The sequence below is a fragment of the Anguilla anguilla genome, chromosome 4 (assembly GCF_013347855.1).
Source record: "Anguilla anguilla isolate fAngAng1 chromosome 4, fAngAng1.pri, whole genome shotgun sequence".
Taxonomy (NCBI): Eukaryota; Metazoa; Chordata; class Actinopteri; order Anguilliformes; family Anguillidae; genus Anguilla; species Anguilla anguilla.
Window position 1 is genome coordinate 8,739,170 of NC_049204.1, and position 18,224 is coordinate 8,757,393.

General features: G+C 38.9%; 1 protein-coding gene across 1 annotated transcript; it reads right to left on the minus strand.

The window, feature by feature from the left end:
- Positions 1-342: 342 nt before the first annotated feature.
- LOC118225210 lies at positions 343-14,334 on the minus strand. Its single transcript, XM_035413304.1, has 9 exons — positions 14,047-14,334; positions 11,059-11,171; positions 10,625-10,903; positions 10,342-10,484; positions 9,992-10,233; positions 9,774-9,854; positions 9,617-9,696; positions 9,267-9,506; positions 343-426 (listed from the first exon to the last, which is right to left on the minus strand). The coding sequence occupies exons 2-9, from the start codon at positions 11,167-11,169 to the stop codon at positions 343-345; spliced, it is 1,260 nt and encodes a 419-aa protein (XP_035269195.1). The 5' UTR covers positions 11,170-11,171; positions 14,047-14,334.
- Between the last annotated feature and the right edge of the window lie 3,890 nt (positions 14,335-18,224).

Here is an 18,224-nt window from a genome sequence, read left to right on the forward strand (position 1 = left end):
GAGATCACAAAAAGATTAAGTAAATTTCTTTAATTGTAATATAAATAAAGAGAAAAATACAGAGTGAAATCATAAGTAAAATGGCAAGAGCAGAGAAACGCGAAGGGAAGTCTATATAATAGCTTTAATTTGTGTGAAAGAACTGGAAAGCGTATATACAGTGAGTGCCCAATTGATAGTTTGTGAAATAAATGGGAAAATATACAGTGAGTGCTGCATTGCTACACTTTAAGTGACTGCTGCACAGCCTACCTGTTGCAAAGTGTGCACTGTTTGTTTCAACATCTTATTTTATGGGGCTTTGTGGGAACATATTCCAATGCACTATCATATGGGAAGGCGTCAAGATGGGGTCCATTTATGGAGATGCTGAAGTAGGCAGCCAGGTGTTGTTCCTTGAAGCTGGTTTCGGAGGTCTGTGTTCACCTGAGGATAAAGGAAAGAAAAAAGGAAAACCAGAAAGTGCAGTAATATAAAGAGAATGCGTAATTATTCATTGTGCTTTTCAAAGTGATGCTCTTACCCTGTTCATCGTCAAGAAATCATGTTCATACTGGAAATGGGGTCAAGTAGTGCAATGTATTTACAGAATATAGTGTTGTTTGCCCAGAGATGGTATTTGTTGATATAATTGTGGTGCATATTGGTTTTCTATTTTCAAAATGTATCCCAAAATGTCTTCATGATTAGAAGAAATTTTTGGATAGCGCTTTCGATATTGCTTGTGTTGAAAGTGCTGTAACTGAAACAGGGATAGGTGTAGTCACTTGCCACATCTGTCCAAAATGTAAACAAGAGGGGAAAATTTTACAGCCTGCTAACCTTGACAAGCCAGCTGTATTGTAATGATAAGTTATATCTATCCTTACTAGCTAGGGTCTTTACCTGCTTGCTAATAACTTATTTGAAGAGTTGGGTCTTGGAGATTGACAGTGTTTTGTTAAGAACATAGGGAGAGGAACGTATGAGAGTTAAGTTGAATGCATCAGTTAGGGAAAAATGTCTGCAGAGGTGTTAATGAGACTAACCATTTGTGAACTGTGGATTGATTGTATTCAGGAATTAGACCAGCTGTGTTGTCTGTGGGGAAAAGCCAAGAACAAATCTTCCTCCTGTGCATGATCACGTTTTGAGTGTGCACAGAGAGGAGGGCCTATTCACAGATGGGCTGGGACAAATAAATCAATGTACCGGATTTACTGGAAAACATCCATAACAATACAGTTATGGAAACTGAAATATGTTTGCATTATTTGAATATCAATTTGATAAGCTGTGTTATTTTTGACATAGATATGGTCGATTAAGGTGGCCTTTTCAGTAGTTGCTTGTTTAACAAGTTGGGTGTATCCATGTTGCTGCATGAAATCTTGAACAGTTTGTGTAATGAAGAGATTTTCATTGAAGTCGCCCATTATTATTTTGGTTCCCAAGAATGTGTCTAGATGATGAATCAAATGCAACAGTTTTGTTCTGAAAGTAACCAAACTGTAAGATGGTGGTCTGTAGAGGATGGCAACGTTTGCTTCCAGTGACTTTATGCTGAATGTTAAACATTCAATGTTTAGACATGGCAAATGGGTGATGTTGCAGTCTGCATCATTTTTAAAGTAAAGTCCAACACCACCATGCTGCTGTTTCTTTAGTTCCATGAAGATATGTTCAGTGTCATCATATGCAAGGCACCTTGGTTTGCTGTGAAATGAAAAGGTGTTGAGATGAGTGTCTTGGGTAGAATGTTGTTGTTGTAGCCATGTTTCTGTCACACAAATGACATCAGCTGCAAAATATCTGTGATCACATCGAATGTCTTCGATATGAGCAGAAAGCCCTTGAACATTGTGCAGAAAGATTCTGTAAGTTGTATTGAAGGATTGAAGTGGTGGCTCAATGAATGCAGGCATGTTTTGTATTGAAGTGTGAATTGTGTCATTAGCATATATAGCAGTGGCTTTAAAATCATCGATGATGAGTCCTTCAAGAGATGTTACACGACTCAGTGCTACATATGCTTGTCCAGAGCTAAACATTTTGTTGAGAGAGACAACAGCTTTCTCCACTGTTAAACCTTGCACTTTGTGAACAGTGCAAGCCCAAGCTAACTTCAGAGCAAACTGACGTCTCACACCACCACTGTTTGTTATTTTGTCCTCTTCAGGCTCAATTGGTGTGGCTTTTTCCAGTCCAGGTTTGGAAGATGGTTTCTTATTTCGAGCCATTTTTCCGACTTTTTCATCATCAAAGGTGACATATATCCTTGATGGGAAAGTGTCATCATCGTTGTAACATATGTAAGAAACTGTTCCAAAGACTCCATTTGCAAGTCCATCTGAAACATCAATGTTTTTCAGTAACATGACACGTGCATGTATGCCAAGATGCAGTGTATTTACCAAACAAGTATTGTAAACTTTGAGATGGTGTGTCATTTTTCTTTTCAGGCGACCAGTTTTAGCATCCCTGTCAAAATCTTGAGCTTCAATTGAAGTGGTATGAGGGCACATTTTGTGCAACATCTGAAAATTATGAGTGTCAACTTGTTGGTTTGTTGCATAAATGTGAAGATCTTCACTGAATTCTCCTTCTCCCGTCTCACGACTTTTCAGCATGTTGATATCTTGTTGTTGCAGTGGTTGCTTTTTCTTGTGTGTTCTTAAGCGATTTAGCAACTGTGCAAAGTGTGTGTCTTTCTGTCTGACTATTTCTGTGAGTTCTGTTACAGCAAAATGATTTTGCCATAAGTTAACACCACTTGGTTGTGTATACAAGGGTTTTCCTTTGACTGGTGGCAATTGATATAGGTCCCCTACTGCAATGATAGACACTTTACCAAAAGAGGAATAGTCACCTGTTTGTTTGATCTGTCTTAACCGTCCGTGGATATACGTAAGAAGTTTATGATCAACCATTGAAATTTCATCAATAATCACTATTTGGATCTTGTTGAGTTTGGCTCTCAAAGTATTAATTTTTTCTTCTGCAAGTGGTTGATATGGTAATGAGACATCTATTCCAATTGAAAAGCAATTGTGTATTGTAGCCGCATCAATGTTGTAAGCAGCAACACCAGTTGGAGCAGTGAGTAAGACATGCTTGTCATCTGGGTTTTCTGATAGCTGTGACAAGATACGAGATGCTTCATAATTGATGGCTTTTATCAGGTGGGACTTGCCTGTGCCAGCTCCTCCAGTGATAAATACATAAAATGGATCTGGGTTTTCGTTGTTGAGTTTTTGTAAACACCAGTGCCGAATCTTGTAAAATAATTGCAGTTGTTTTTCATTTAGTGACCGTAGGAGACACATTGCAGTGTCTTTTTGCAACCCACAGAACCTAGGTTCGATAGTGAAAGTGTTGCTTTTATCTGGTTGCAGATCGGGAAGGATTTCATCAGTTTCCTCTGTGTTTGTTACATGACTGGTTATTGCTTCCAAACACTGTAGACGTTGTAATTCTGATTCTGGGCAAATTAGCGACCATGCATCTTCTGGTGGTCCATCTCTGTTTAGATGTTCTTGAGCGTTGTCAATTTCGTCAGCTTCTTTTTCAAAGAGTTTTTGATTGGTGTCAACCAGGAATTTCACAGCCTTAAGTTCACTGTTGATGATTTGAACAAAGCCTGTGTGATAGAAGTCTTCAAATGTGTTGAAGTTTGGTGGTTTCAACTCAGAATCATTGTAATGCGGAAGGAATAACTGTAGAATACTGTGGTAATATTTCTCAGGATTTTTTGTGCGTGAGAAGCGGGCATAACGCACAACAGCAGCATCTGTGCGTGTCCTCTTCATCACAAATCCTAAGTCCTGATCCAGTTTTATGCTGTTTGGTGATGACTTGTCTGCTTTTGACAGAATTCTGTACTGTGATGCAAAGGTTGCCAAACACATTTCAGGAAATGCTTCTGTTTTTGGTCTTCCTTTGTATTTGTCTGTGATGCTGTTCATCCATATGCTGTTATTTTCAGTGTTGAGTCTTTTCTGAAGAAGATGAAGCGGAAGACTCATTTTGATGGGATGTTGACCAGTTGGAATGAACTGAACCTTTCTTGATCCCTCTTTGAGTCTCATGTTGGTTAGTCGGTATATACTCTCCTGTGCAGATACTTCTCGGTTATGAAGGTAAACACTGCCAAGTTTCCGCAAGGCAAGTTTAGCATCAATGTTATTTGAGGCCTCTTTTTGGGCTTGCTGTAGCAATAATCCCATTTCTCTCTCTTGCTTAGATATGTAAGATATTATATACACAATGCAAGAGTAGGCGTCAACAACATACTGAATGTCCATATTTGCATTCCAGCATCGGAGAAGTTGTGTGTTATACTGATTTACCCAAACATCAGATGGTTTTCTCTGTAAAACAACATTGGTTTTTTTGGTCATGCGTATGTATGCAGCTTCAAACAGCTCCTGGCATATACCAATAGATGCAAAGAGGGAATCTGCAGAATCAAAAGATATGTCAGTGTTCATGACAACTTGCCGTACCCTCTCCATAATCTGTCCTGCAAGTTCCATTGAAAGCCTTGGATGATTGGTTTGTTGTTGAGGTTGTGTTTGGTTAGGCTCACTAGGCATTTCTTCTTCAGAAATTTTATTCCTTGTGATGAAAGTGTTTTTTGATGGTGGCCGCGGGAAGTTAAAGCGACAGACAGTTTTGTTTTTTCTGCAGCTCTTTGAATGCCTTTTGCTGTGCTGTTGCACAGTAGAGACAATGTCGTGCATTTCCTTATCGTCAAGAGGTGGCATTTCACATGTCACATATTGATCGATAAATGCTACAACATCAGCATCATCGGCTTTATCAACTTGCGGTGCATTTTCAACCCAGAACAGACAATGTGTATGAGGTGAACCTCGTTGTTGAAATTCCACTCTGTAGAAGTAGTCAACAATTTTTCCAATTGGTTGAGCTGGTGACATGATGACATCTTTAAGGAAACAATGAAAGCGATGATCAAACATTCTGGCAGCTGTCACGGGATTCTTTCTCAAGAGATCACATCTCTCTGACCAGTCCAGATCATCAGCATTTATATGTTTGCCTTCTAGCCGGAGGAAAATTTGTAATGTCTCTTTCCATCGCATGTCAGCTGAAGAAAAGGAACAAAACCATGTTGGGATTCCAAGCTGTCTAACCATAGCAAAAAGATCTTTCTGAACACTTTGCCAGAAAGCAGGTGTGCCTCTGATAGGTTTCATGAATTTGTATCCCTCGTCAAAATGGAGAATTCTTTGAAGTGAATCTTCGTTGATTAGCATGTCTGATGTAATTTTTCTGCCAGAGTCATATCCTTTTCTCAGTGCAATAGATACATTTGAGACCACTTGGTTAATCTCAGATAAATATTGTGCATAAAAAATGTAGTCCAGGTTTTTTGCAAATCTTCCATCTGCATTGAGTATGCGGTTATTGAAATATCTACATATGGTTAACTTTTCTCCTCTGGTATCGTTAAAAGTACCGGTTCCTTTGGGGAAAAGAACAGGGAAGCATTTTGCTTCATTGCCTTCATTGGTTAGTAATCTGACTGGGTTGTTGTCTTGTGCTGGGGCCAGAGACAAAATTCCATTGAAGTGCTGATCCATCACCTCTTGGACAATATCGACAGGTTGTAAACATGTATCGTTGAACATTCCATGTTGCTGTGTATCATGTATTGATTCATCAATGTGTTCATCATCTGGTGTTGTTTCAGTGGATGCTTCATCATTAGTGTTTTCTGTATTAATCTCAACACAGGTTTCATTGTCAAAAGACAGAGGGTTGTTGGGTTGTAGAATTTTGTTGAGTGGATTAATCCATTCGTGGTTGAAGGTAATATCTTTGTACCATGGGTTATGTTGTTTCAAGTACGAGAAAGCTTTATGAATAGCAGCAGTGTTAACATATTGATATTCATAGTGGCCTTTGTATGTTAACTTTCTCTTTAATTTGACACGGATCATCAAATCATCATGCTCTGGTCTTGGAAGTACACTTGCAATCTGAGGGAGATTAGATGGTACACACGTGACAGGTCCATGAACACCATTTTGTCCCCCTTTCGGTAAAGCAAGCATCTTCATAAAAGGAATGTTTATTGCAATCAAATGTTGTTCGAGTGAATTTAAGTTCTTCAGATGTGGTGGAATGGGATCCAAAACCAAATTATTAGCAACACTTTCCGGAGGCATTCTTCCATCAAGAAGTTTTCTGTGACATGTGTAACAAATCCACAGTGTACTATTAGGATCTGTGCAGTGTTCTACACAGGCACTTTCGCATTTATGAAGGTATGTTTCAGTAATGCATTTACTGACCAATGAAGCTGTAGCATTGCCTTTTTTTCCATATGTGTCTTTTTTACATTGTATGACTTGTTGTTTAAACAATTGTCGATGGCATACGGAGCAAACATATTGGGGACCAGTGCTAACCTTGTTTTTGAATTCCTGAACAATGTAGTCCATTTGTTGTCTTTGTTTGTTTGATTTAATCCTTCTGGTAATATTGCACTGTTTCAGATTTACCTTGTGTTGCTCATCAGTAGCATATTTGTCTATGCTGCACTTTTTCTTATTTGTACGATGTTGTTCATCAGTGGCATATTTCTGTGCACTGTGTTGTTTCACATTTGCCTGGTGTTGGGCATCAGTGGCATATTTCTGTTGACTGTACTGTTTCACATTTGCCTGGTGTTGGGCATCAGTGGCATATTTCTGTTGACTGTACTGTTTCACATTTGCCTGGTGTTGGGCATCAGTGGCATATTTCTGTTGACTGTACTGTTTAAGATTTGCCTGGTGTTGGGCATCAGTGGCATATTTCTGTTGACTGTACTGTTTCACATTTGCCTGGTGTTGGGCATCAGTGGCATATTTCTGTGCACTGTACTGTTTCACATTTGTCCGGTGTTGGGTATCAGTGGCATATTTGTTTATGCTGCGGTCTTTGATAGTTTTTTTGTAGTTTGCATCTTCATTGTATCTTTTAATTCCTCTGTTATTTTTTGCATCTTGGAATTGTTTGTTCATTTCATATTGCTTGTTTTTTCTGTCAAGCTCACGTCGACTTGAAGAACTCCTTATCTGATGTGACTGTGGACAGTCATTGGATTTGCTGCAGAGTTTAGTGCATTGGTCCGAATTGTGTTGCTTCACGCATGTAACTACTTCATAATGAGATGCGTTGCAGTGTTTTAGGTATATCGCTGAGTCAATTGTCTTTCCATTTGTTGTGGAATACTTGAACCACTTGTTGCGACTGTATGTGAAAACATCAACTCCAAAGAGATCTGCAGCTGCTTGTATTTCCACCTCAGTTGCCCAAGTTTGAACATATTTCATGCGTGATGCATGTATATAGTTTTCAACAGAAAAATATCCATGTCGGAGAATAGGAGCATACTGTAATGCATTTGTTTCCATATGTTTAACTACAGCTAGTCTGATTTTTCTGTGATGACCTTCAGTTGCACTAATGGAAAATGACAATGCTCTGAAAAAGCAGTTCCCATCACCTACAATAGCCTTTGTCTCACAAGGATCACTCATTGGGACATTCCTTGGCACTGGTTCTTGTGTATGAACGTATTCAGGTGAGTTGTGGATGATGTTCATTTTTGAACAAAGTGATTTTTTTTGCTGCATAGTGAAAGGAGAGAATGTGAGACATGGGCTTTCCATTTCATTGACAAAAATAACTTCATCTGCACTTGGATAAGGCATTGTTGGGTTGCTCTCAGACATGTTGTAATGTAACTGACATTGTACTGACCTGCTCAAATGTAGCATCAGCCTTTGAAATGGCTTTTGACAGCCCTTGCATACATCTAGGGAAGTCATTGTTATGGTATCACTGGTATTATTGGCTTCGTGTAGATTGTGGGATTTAGGACCTATATTTTGAATCTGGAGAAGATCTGTTCTTCTTGTTCCTGTGACTTCTACAGGATTACCCTGCAACTGTCTCTTCCTTGTAACTGTCATCTTTATTGCAGTGGCTTCAATTGGAGTGGCCTCTTTCACTTTCTGACATGGTAGAGGTTGTTGTTCAACATGGTTTAGGCCTACATTGACCTCAGTTTGGTTATGTTTTTCCAGTTTTTGACGTTTGGGACCTTGCCATAGAGGTTGTTGGTCTGCGTGTTTCACAATTACTTCTTGATGCAAAGATTGTAAGTTGTAATGTAACTGACATTGTTTTGATCTGCGCAAATGTACCAGCAGCGTTTGAAATGGCTTTTGACAGCTGTTGCATACATCTGGCAAAGTTATGGCTATGGTATCGCTGGTATTATTGCCTTCATAAAAATTCTGGGATTTTGCAGCATAATTTTGAATCTGCACATTAGTGGTTGTAGGTGCAAGCTTTGTTCTTTTCTGATTTTCTGTGGCCTGTGTACATATGGTTTTTTTTGTTGTGGGAGAATCTGTTTCTGTGTTGTGTAAATCATGTCCAATGAGCTGAAACATTTGTGCTAAAGACCTAGGAGTCATATACGTGCCAGTCTTATACGCATCCACCAAAACAATTGTTTTGTTAACATCAACATGAGAAACAGGAATGAGGCTTTCAAAATGATGGCCATTGTATGCCAACACCAATGGAACATCAGTATCTCTTGCATTTGCTGGATCTATTGCATCTGCAGATATTACATATATTGGACTATGAGGTTGAGCAGTTGTTGTTTTCCAAGGTGTGTTGAAAACAAGGATATCTTTCTTAGTAGTATGAGCACAACTAAGGATAGCCATATCACCAAAATAGTCAAGGTCATATTGGTTAGTTGTTTGCAAAGTTTGCCATGCTTCTCTCCACTGCTGTTCTGTATATATGTTTGGATAGTATGGAGATGCCTTAATTTTCTGTTCACCTACAGTATTCCAGACCTTTCTATAGTGCTCAGGCCTTTCTGGCAAATGTTCTGCAAAACATTGTCTTGCATTTATGTTATCAATAATAGATTCATACAAGCAATTACCATTGGCCTTGTTTGGATTGCCACTTCTAAGTTGGATACCATGCTGCTCTGCTATGCTAATTGCTGTCTCAAATATTGAGTGGCCTCCACCTACACCTCCTCTTATGTGGTTCTTGGCCTTTTTTATGGTGAGTACTGCAGCTGGTCTGTACCAAGTACCTTCATCTGTACCAAACTTCTGTTTCTGTACTAGTTGACTAGCCAACTCCTGTTTCAGTACTCTCTCAGTAGGCAACTCCTGCTTCTGTTCTGTCTGTGTAACACTGGTGTGTATGTGTCCCATCTTTCTCCTCCTTACTACCTGGTCCCTAACATCTTCCTGTTCTACAACTTCTCTGACCCTGTCAACTACAACCAGAGGCCTACGACCCACATGACGTGAACCAGCACCACTTAGCTTTTTGATGTGCGGAGATTTCTTCTCAGCCACAGACTTGGGTGCTGGGTCATGGACAGGCTTGGCGTTCTGGCAGTAGCCCGAAGGGTAACATAGGACGTATGTGTCAAAGATGCGTTCCATCGTACCCCCACTGAGAATTCGCTGTAAAGACAAGTTGATGTTAGGAGTTATTTACGTTGAATATTTACGGCCTACTTTTTAAATGTCATTGAACAGTTCTACATCAAGTGTATACATCAACACAAACGTACTTGCTGTATGTCAACAAACAGTCCTTTGGCAGCATGCTGACGTATACAATGACGCCGGTCCCGAACCTGCATCCTTACATCTACAAACAAGGACAAATAACATGAGTTAAATTAAATATGGGTCTCCAATGTAACAGTAACACATTGGGACACAGACACATTGGCATGCAAGAATTACCTGGAACAGTAGGCAGCAGGTGTGTCCATTGGTCATGGTCGACATACTTCATTTTAACAGCTGCACAAAAGAACATACAAACGTATGGGTTTAGAAAAAAAAAAAGAAATAAGAAAAAAGCAGAGACAGAACATTGTTCAAATATTGGACACCACTAACACTGGACAATTTTATGTAACACACAGAGCAGTTATTACCTGGAAAGGGCCGATAGGATGTTGCTGAGCGCTGAGATGGAGCAACACACTGTGGCTGTGATGAAGTACCATGCTTCTTCTTGTTTTTGTGGAAGCATCTTTTGAGTGTAGGACGCACTCCAAGTGGCACAGGATTGACAGGGACGTGTAGGATGCTGTATGAAGTGTTCCAAATGAAGTCCGCAAGGAGAGGCATACCTTTGTCATCACTTAGGTGTACCAAATCCTGACACCAGAGATGCCTTAAACAAAAAGTAATGACAATAATAAAGTCCCAGACAAACAAGCATAAGAATGTACTATGTACTCCAAGAACAGTGATGTTGTATCCACAACTTCTTGGAACATACCTTTTGGATGGCTGGAAAACATCATTTGTTGAGAAATACCGCACCCCCATCTTTGCTGCAACTCGGTGATATTCCTGCTTTAGCAGAAGCTGGTATTCCAGTGTTGCATGTACATGTCGTATAGGGAAATCCACCACAAACACCTACAAGTAAAAAATTGCTATTAGCATTAAAACAAAACCTACTTAATTTCTGTGACTATTATTAGTCCCTTTGTGAACACATAACATTTTACTGAAGGACAGTATTGCCTTTGTCTGAGTGTTTATGATTTCAGACATACCTTGTTTGGCCAGTGTTGCAATGCAACACTGAGGAGAGTCCCAAAGGCCCTGGCAGCTTCCTCAATAGTGCGACTTGAGGTCATGTTGTTCCCTGGAGCAAGCAGGCACACTGCATCTGGAGTACGTGGAGTAGCACCAAGATGGGAGATCTCCAAACGCAACGCTGTTGCATCTCCTCCAGGTGTGGCCATAAAACCAAAGGACAGCCGACCCTCTGGCATGTTCACAACTCCATCAGCAAAAGATCTGAGATGTGAATCGCCAACAACGAACACAAACTGCATAAAGAAAACACAAATCAAACATGTTAATAAATACGCGAATGAATGTTGTTACAACACCAAGTATCCAATTATGTTGTATGACATCTTATACAGTACATAACATAGTATTAGATGCTATAGACTACATAAGAAAGTTGTGTATACATCACCTCTTTCGCATTGGCGTGACAATTTTCAGGAAACACAGTCTTGTGCTGATGCCCAGTGATGTCTGACACAGGCCATCGGCGGACTTTATGACGTGAGCCACACCCTGCCATGGCTTAATAGGAATAACTATATTAAATTGATGCCACATAAAAAAAACATAGCATTACTGCTGCTACCTGTTGTTTGCACATCAAAGTCATGCACACATGTGTTTGCCATGAACATGAAGGCCACTTAGTCCTTCCATTCATCTGATAATGTGCATTACAGCTTTTTTGAAAATACAGAGCAAACAACAACTTTCACCACTTAGCGCACATGCCAAATCTGGCCAATCCTTGGCCATTTAGGGGGTACCCTATTTAAAGCTTTGTAACCCCAGATGTGAACATCACAGACACTTGAAAAATTGCTTAAATGAAGGAAGACATTTGTACCATTTACAATACTAGCTTAGATTACTTTATATTCATAATTTTGAAACCGGTTTGATTTTATGCAAACCGACTGAACTGGCATTTGTCATTATGAGACGTTCTGGCAAATGAAAAAGTAGACTACATGAGCAACCTGTGCCGATGGCGCTAGATCCAACTTGTATTGCATTAGTAATAAGCAATATGACAATGTGATTAACGTAATAGTATGTTTGTCTATAAACGGAGCCACTAGCGTCTGTGGGCCAAAAAGAAACATTGACAGGCTGTGCGCAATTTAGTGCCGAGGCCGGCAACAAGTTTCATTATACAACGGCTTGGCTGAATACTCCATTCTGATTGGTCTAAGGGCGGGCATTATTTCTCAGTAAAGGGACACCTCGGCCTTTTAACAGAAAATCAATGCGATACAAAATCCAGCATTCTAAATGTTTAAACAGCAACATTATTCTTTCGCTTTTTAATTGTAACTGATTGCAACGTTGAATCACATTTGTAGTTACTGTTGCTAGCTTTACAAATCGGAATCGTCCCTGGACAGTAGAATAGGCATACCGCATTTAACTCATGGCTACAGATGCATTTTCATCTGTATGTTTGTGAACGATTGCGTTTATAGTAACCGCTGGTTTGAATACAATTCAATAGTTGGCTAGCTAGCTAGCCGGGATAACAAGCATGCCGTGAGACCATTCTGACCTAAAACCAAGAATTTTAATATTGGCTATGTGACGCGCACGACCACACCATGAAAAAAAGCAAGACAGTGCTAGGGAGATTAATTTGATTGACTTGTGGTTTCATGCAGTTTTATTAAATAATGTAATGACAAAAATGACCAAAATTGGTGCTAAATGTATGGTATAAAACGAGATGGAACTATTTTTTCTTGATAGAATCATTGTTCTCATAGAATTAACGACCAAAGGTTTTTGATTAACAACGGTGGAAATAGAAACCGGCCAGAGTTTTTGCATAGCAACGGTCCAAAAAGAAATACCAACCAGAGTATAAGACTTGTATCTGAACAGATTTGGCCTGACAAGAACAACAAACATGATATAACAAAACAATATACAGATTGTTTTATATATACTCTCAAACACATTCATTATGTTTTAATGCGAACATTCACTTTGATGTCTTGACATCCGAGACGACTGAATGCATTCACATTCCACAAATAACTGTTAACAACATTTATAGCACTTTTTGGTAATTTGTATTTGTTCTAATACTGTAGCTTATTCTTCTGCCTAGTTGGCTTTGCAGAGGTCAGAATAGTGTTAACTAAACTGTGTTCTTGGCTAGAAATAGCTGTACAAAATAAGTATTCTATCTTATTGAACCTGTGTTTTGTAGTCGTTCATGACCATGAAATGCACTTTTTTCAGCGTCCGCCAAATAAATGTAATGCAATGTAATATAGCAGAAAACATGCACACGTCATAAAGATTTTGTTGCTGAATTGATTATTGCGACTCATCGTTATTTCCATATAATCGCAAAATGACAAGAATAAATACAATGAGAACTCGGACTCGGAATTTGTAACTAATATTGCAGTGGTACATCCACCGTTTGCTTTCATCTATTTTAGATTCCTTCAAACTTACTGCTAGCGGAGCAGCTAAATACTTGACTGCAATAAAATTAAGGCACTTTGCAAAAGCAAAAGGGACGCTTGCTAGAATTAACCTGTTATTTTACCCTGACAAAAAGTGCGGAAGGCGAGTTTTCCCTGTTTTTACTGTATATCCAAAGTAAATACCACATACCTCACATAACTGTCAAACGTTTTGAGTCGGTTATAAAGGGCTAAGAAACAAAATCCGGATGGAAATATTCAGTAACCGAATTAAAGCGTTTGCATGTTTTGCTACATAATATGCTGTCCGAGCACGAATGCTTAATATTTTATAAAAACAGACTTGATACTAAAGCAAGAAAAGAACAGAAGAGCATACGTTATAATCCTCAATCATAATTTATTATCTGTTCCAAGAAGCTGGCATGCTATAACCAAAAGTAGGCTACTGCGCGACATAACATAAAAGATTGAATTGAAGTAAATATTATGAAAATAATAAATCACAGCGGCAGATTTTTACTTGACCAATGAGAAATGTTCAGCGCTGCTATGCCCACTGCCAAAGTTCCTATACTTTTGGAAAGTACTACCCGCCGAGCAGGGACATTTTTGGGGGTAAAATAATTTAGACCCTGGTCCTGCGGTGGAAATGCACTGAGATCCTAAAAAGGTTCCTAGTTTCTGCGGCAGAAACGGCAGCACTTTGAACCGCGTACTGAAAGGTGGATTACACAGTTGGGCGCAGTATATTTATTCGCCTCCGGGCGGCGGTGTAATGATACGTGTGGACGGGGCCTAGCAGCCAAGTTAACGTTAATATGATCGGAAAGAGTACATTAGCAAACGGTGCAAAAGTAGCTGCATAAACAGTTGATTACAGTGAGTTTTAGCACATTCGTTGCAAAACACGTAGCCAGGCTAGGAAGCTATTCGCCAAACAATGAAAACGAGAAACTTACCCCAGGCCTGGTTTGTGAACGCTGGTCTTCAATTAAAACTGTGGTCGTTCGTTAACGTGTCGATTCCAATTGCCTTAATAAACAAATGTTTTAATATAAATTTGACTACCAATATTGATTATTTGCTTGTTAATTCAACGATGAGATATATAATGGTTTCACAAGGAAAACTACCTCAAACGAAGGCGCTTGCTAAGTAGCTACCCAAAAGTGAAATGGCGGGCAGGAAGCCTTTGGGGTTTTATCGACGCTGAGAATGCTGGGATTTTTTCCCCAGACGCCACTGACTAGCAAACAAAGAAAAGGTAGAATCTGATTGTAGAAATAATCTTCTCATCTTAATCATCACACTGTTGTTATTATAAGTGGGCGCTTTTAATGCAAAGTGGTCATCATTGCATGTGAATGCATGAACGCGGCAGATCTCCGCTCCACATGACAGGCATTCACACGTCTGGGTACCTGCTGCATACCATCTTTTCTTCAACATCATGCCGATACTTTTATTTGTACGATTGATAGGGAAGGCATAAGTATGTATATATATACTACCTTTTCTTTAACATCATTTCCATACGTTTATTTGTTTCATTCATAGGGATGGCATAAGTTTGTGGGCAGCAATGCATGCGCATTTCCGCCGTTGCCTTTCCCTTTATTTTACTTCTACCAGTATGCTTTCGCTATACTTTTCTGAGTAGCAGCTGTCTATATCTCGGGTTTTCCCCACATTTCATTTGCTTACAACTTAGCAGAGCATGCACATTCACAGACAGATATCATGTCCAAAATCTCTCCAGAAAAAAAATCTGCATTTAATTCTCCCAGAACTTGTACTCTTTGCAATGACAATAAAGCTGAATCTAATGTAATGTAATGATGCTGGCCACTGTGCTCTCCTGTCTGACTGAGAATTACATGAAACGCTGTTCGTGCGTCATCCAAAAACGGTTAAACAAATGAACACTTTATGAGTAACACAACGTCCAAGACAATATATGAGCACTCAGTTTCAAAAGGGACACCTCTACACTTAAAACCAACGGTAAAGTTTTATATTTATTTAATATTTAGTACCAGATATTAACTGTAGAATTACACAGTATCATTTTTTAAAACCTTGTCTTGTTTATTTCGTTCTTCACTCAGCAGCGTTTTTTAAAACTTTGTCTCGTTTATTTCGTTATTCACTCAGCAGCGTTTCACTGCCGTATTGGCATATCTTAGTGCTATTGTCGGGTTTACCTTGTTGCTATGACGAAAAAGGATTTTTCAGTGGTGAAAGAATACTTTTATGAATTCCCAATATTGCCCCTTAAGAAGTTCAGACCGTCTAGACCCCACGGTCTAAAAACTAGACCCGACGGTGTCGGATTACTTAGTTGGGTCGCCATGGATGTCTTCTAGCCACTTGCCGTAAAGAAGTTTACTAGATGTCCTAACCGTTACAATACATATGTCCATACGCTGCATTGGACTTTACTGCTTCTTTTGCACTTCAGGTGACATGCTAACTGCATTTCATTCTCCCAGAACTTTGCAATGACAGTAAATCTGAATCTAATGTAATGTAATGATGCTGGCCACTCTCCTGTCGGACTGAGGATGACAGATATGAAACGCTGTTCGTGCGTCATCCAAAAACGGTTAAATAAATGAACACTTTATGAGTAACACAAACGTTTGCATTGATGTTAAACATTTTATAGACACTTTCTTGGAGTGACCACAATTTAACCACTTTATCCCCTTGCACTATTGTTATTGTTTTGCACTATGTTTATGTTATGTTATGTTATGTCTGTTATGTTTTTTACTGCACTATTGTTCATTTTTTTTTTTTTTTTTTTTTTCTTACTCTATTTATCTTATTTTATGTTCACTGTTACGCACCACCTGACCAAAACAAATTCCTTGTATGTGTAAACCTACTTGGCAATAAACCCGATTCTGATTCTGATTCTGATTTGCCACGCACAGCCCATGGCGGTACTCCTGCGGGGCGCCGTGGGATATATATATATATATATATATATATACATATACATACTGCATTTCGTTGTCGCAGTACTTGACTTCTACTCTTTGCAATGACAATAAAGTTTAATATAATGCCATGTAATGATGCTGGCCATTGTGCTCTCCTGTTTGACTGAGGATACCAGATATGAAACGCTGTTTACGCGTCATCCAAAAACGGTTAAGTAACTATGAAGCTATTATATAGTCTATGCTGCTGCATACTATCTTTTCTTCAACATAATTCCGTTTCTTTTATATGGAACGCATCAGTTTGTGGAAAGCAATGCACGCGCATTTACGCAGATACCTTTCATTATATTGTACATCTACCAGTATGCTTTCGTTATACTTTTCTGAGCAGCAGCTGTCTATATCTCGGGTTTTCCCGACACTGCATGCGCTTACAGCTTAGCAGATAATGCACATTAACAGACAGACATCATGTCCAAAATTTCTCCAAAAAGTAATATAACGCTTTTTGTCCATTGTAAAGCATTTAAATGAGCCTGAGAATGCTGGGATTTTTTCCAGACGCCACTGACTAGCAAACAAGGAAAAGGTATAATCTGATTGTAGAAATAATCTTCTCATCCTAATCATCACACTGTTGTTATTATAAGTGGGCGCTTTTAATGCAAAGTGGTCATCATTGCATGTGAATGCATGAACGCGGCAGATCTCCGCTCCACAGGACAGCCATTTACACGTCTGGCCGGTCCGGAGGCCAGGCATTCACACGTCTGGGTACTACCGCCCAGTTGCGCACATTGCCTTTCACTTTACTTTTTTTTTTATAAATAAACTTTATTTCAATTATACAAGTCATTACAAACAATTACATAAACAAGAAAATCTAAATACATTAGGCAAAGCATCTTCTATATTAAAAGTCCAGAGTTTGCCAAAGATTTGCATTGCCGTGCTTGATGTCAATTCTCCTTCGACGTTTCAGTTCTGTTAAAATGTTCTTGCATACAGATTCACTTGACACGTAGATGTGATCAATTGTCATTTTACTTCGCGTTTTCCATATGTGCTGATTCACTAGACATTATTAACCAATAAAAATCTTTAAGTTTATCATCAATGTTATATATTATTCCATAAAATACAGTTTCTGGTGTAATTGAAATATTAACACCAATAGATTTAATTTGTTCCCATATTTTTCAGATCTACTGCATTCAATCAACAGATGCTCCAAAGTTTCATCTGCATCACAATCAGGCATTGGGCAGGATTTAGTTGTAACAAAGCAACTCCATTTTACAATAGCTCTCACTTGCAATCTCCTCACTGATATTAGCCAGGCTATATCTCTCATACTTTCAGAAATGTTTTTTTATTGAACGTAGCCTACCCAGTGATAAAAATGCGCGTATATTTCACAAACGTATTGTCCAAGACAATATATGACCACTCAGTCGCATAAGGGACATATCTATGCGTAAAACCAATGATAAGATTTAATATTCATTCAATGTTTAGGAGATATATTGACATGGTATATTTTTTTTTAAAACGTTGTCTCGTATATTTCGTTATTCAGTGAGCAGCGTTGTCACTGCTGTATTGGCATATTTGAGGGCTAATGTCGGGTTTATCCTGTTGCTACGGAATATTGCATTACATTACAGGCATTTGGCAGACGCTCCTATCCAGAGCGACGTACAACAAAGTGTTTAACCATAACCAGGAACAAGTGTGTCGAAAACCCTAGAGGGAAGTCTCCTACCGTTCCAAGTGCAGGGAACAACCGCATAGTTCAACGTGGACCCTGTAGGTTAAACTGATTAACGCTAACACAAACAAGAACAGCAACAACGCAGTCTATGCTGAAATACAAGCAGTTAAGACACCTACGAAACAACTACCTAGTTACAACCCTAAGATTACAGTCAATGTAGAGATTAAATTGAGAATACGATTTCTCTCAGCATAATGACAGATTTAAAGACTAAACGAACTCACCCGATATTGTCTTCAAATGGACCGTATTATTTATTTAGACATTGGCCGACTACAGCATAAATTGCGTCTTTTGTTTACATTCAATATTAGTAATTGCAGCGAGAAACTGCAGCTGTAGGTCTTTATGTTATTGTAGCAACGGAACGAAGCGGACTATATATGTATTAGGCTACCGTCATTGTTTC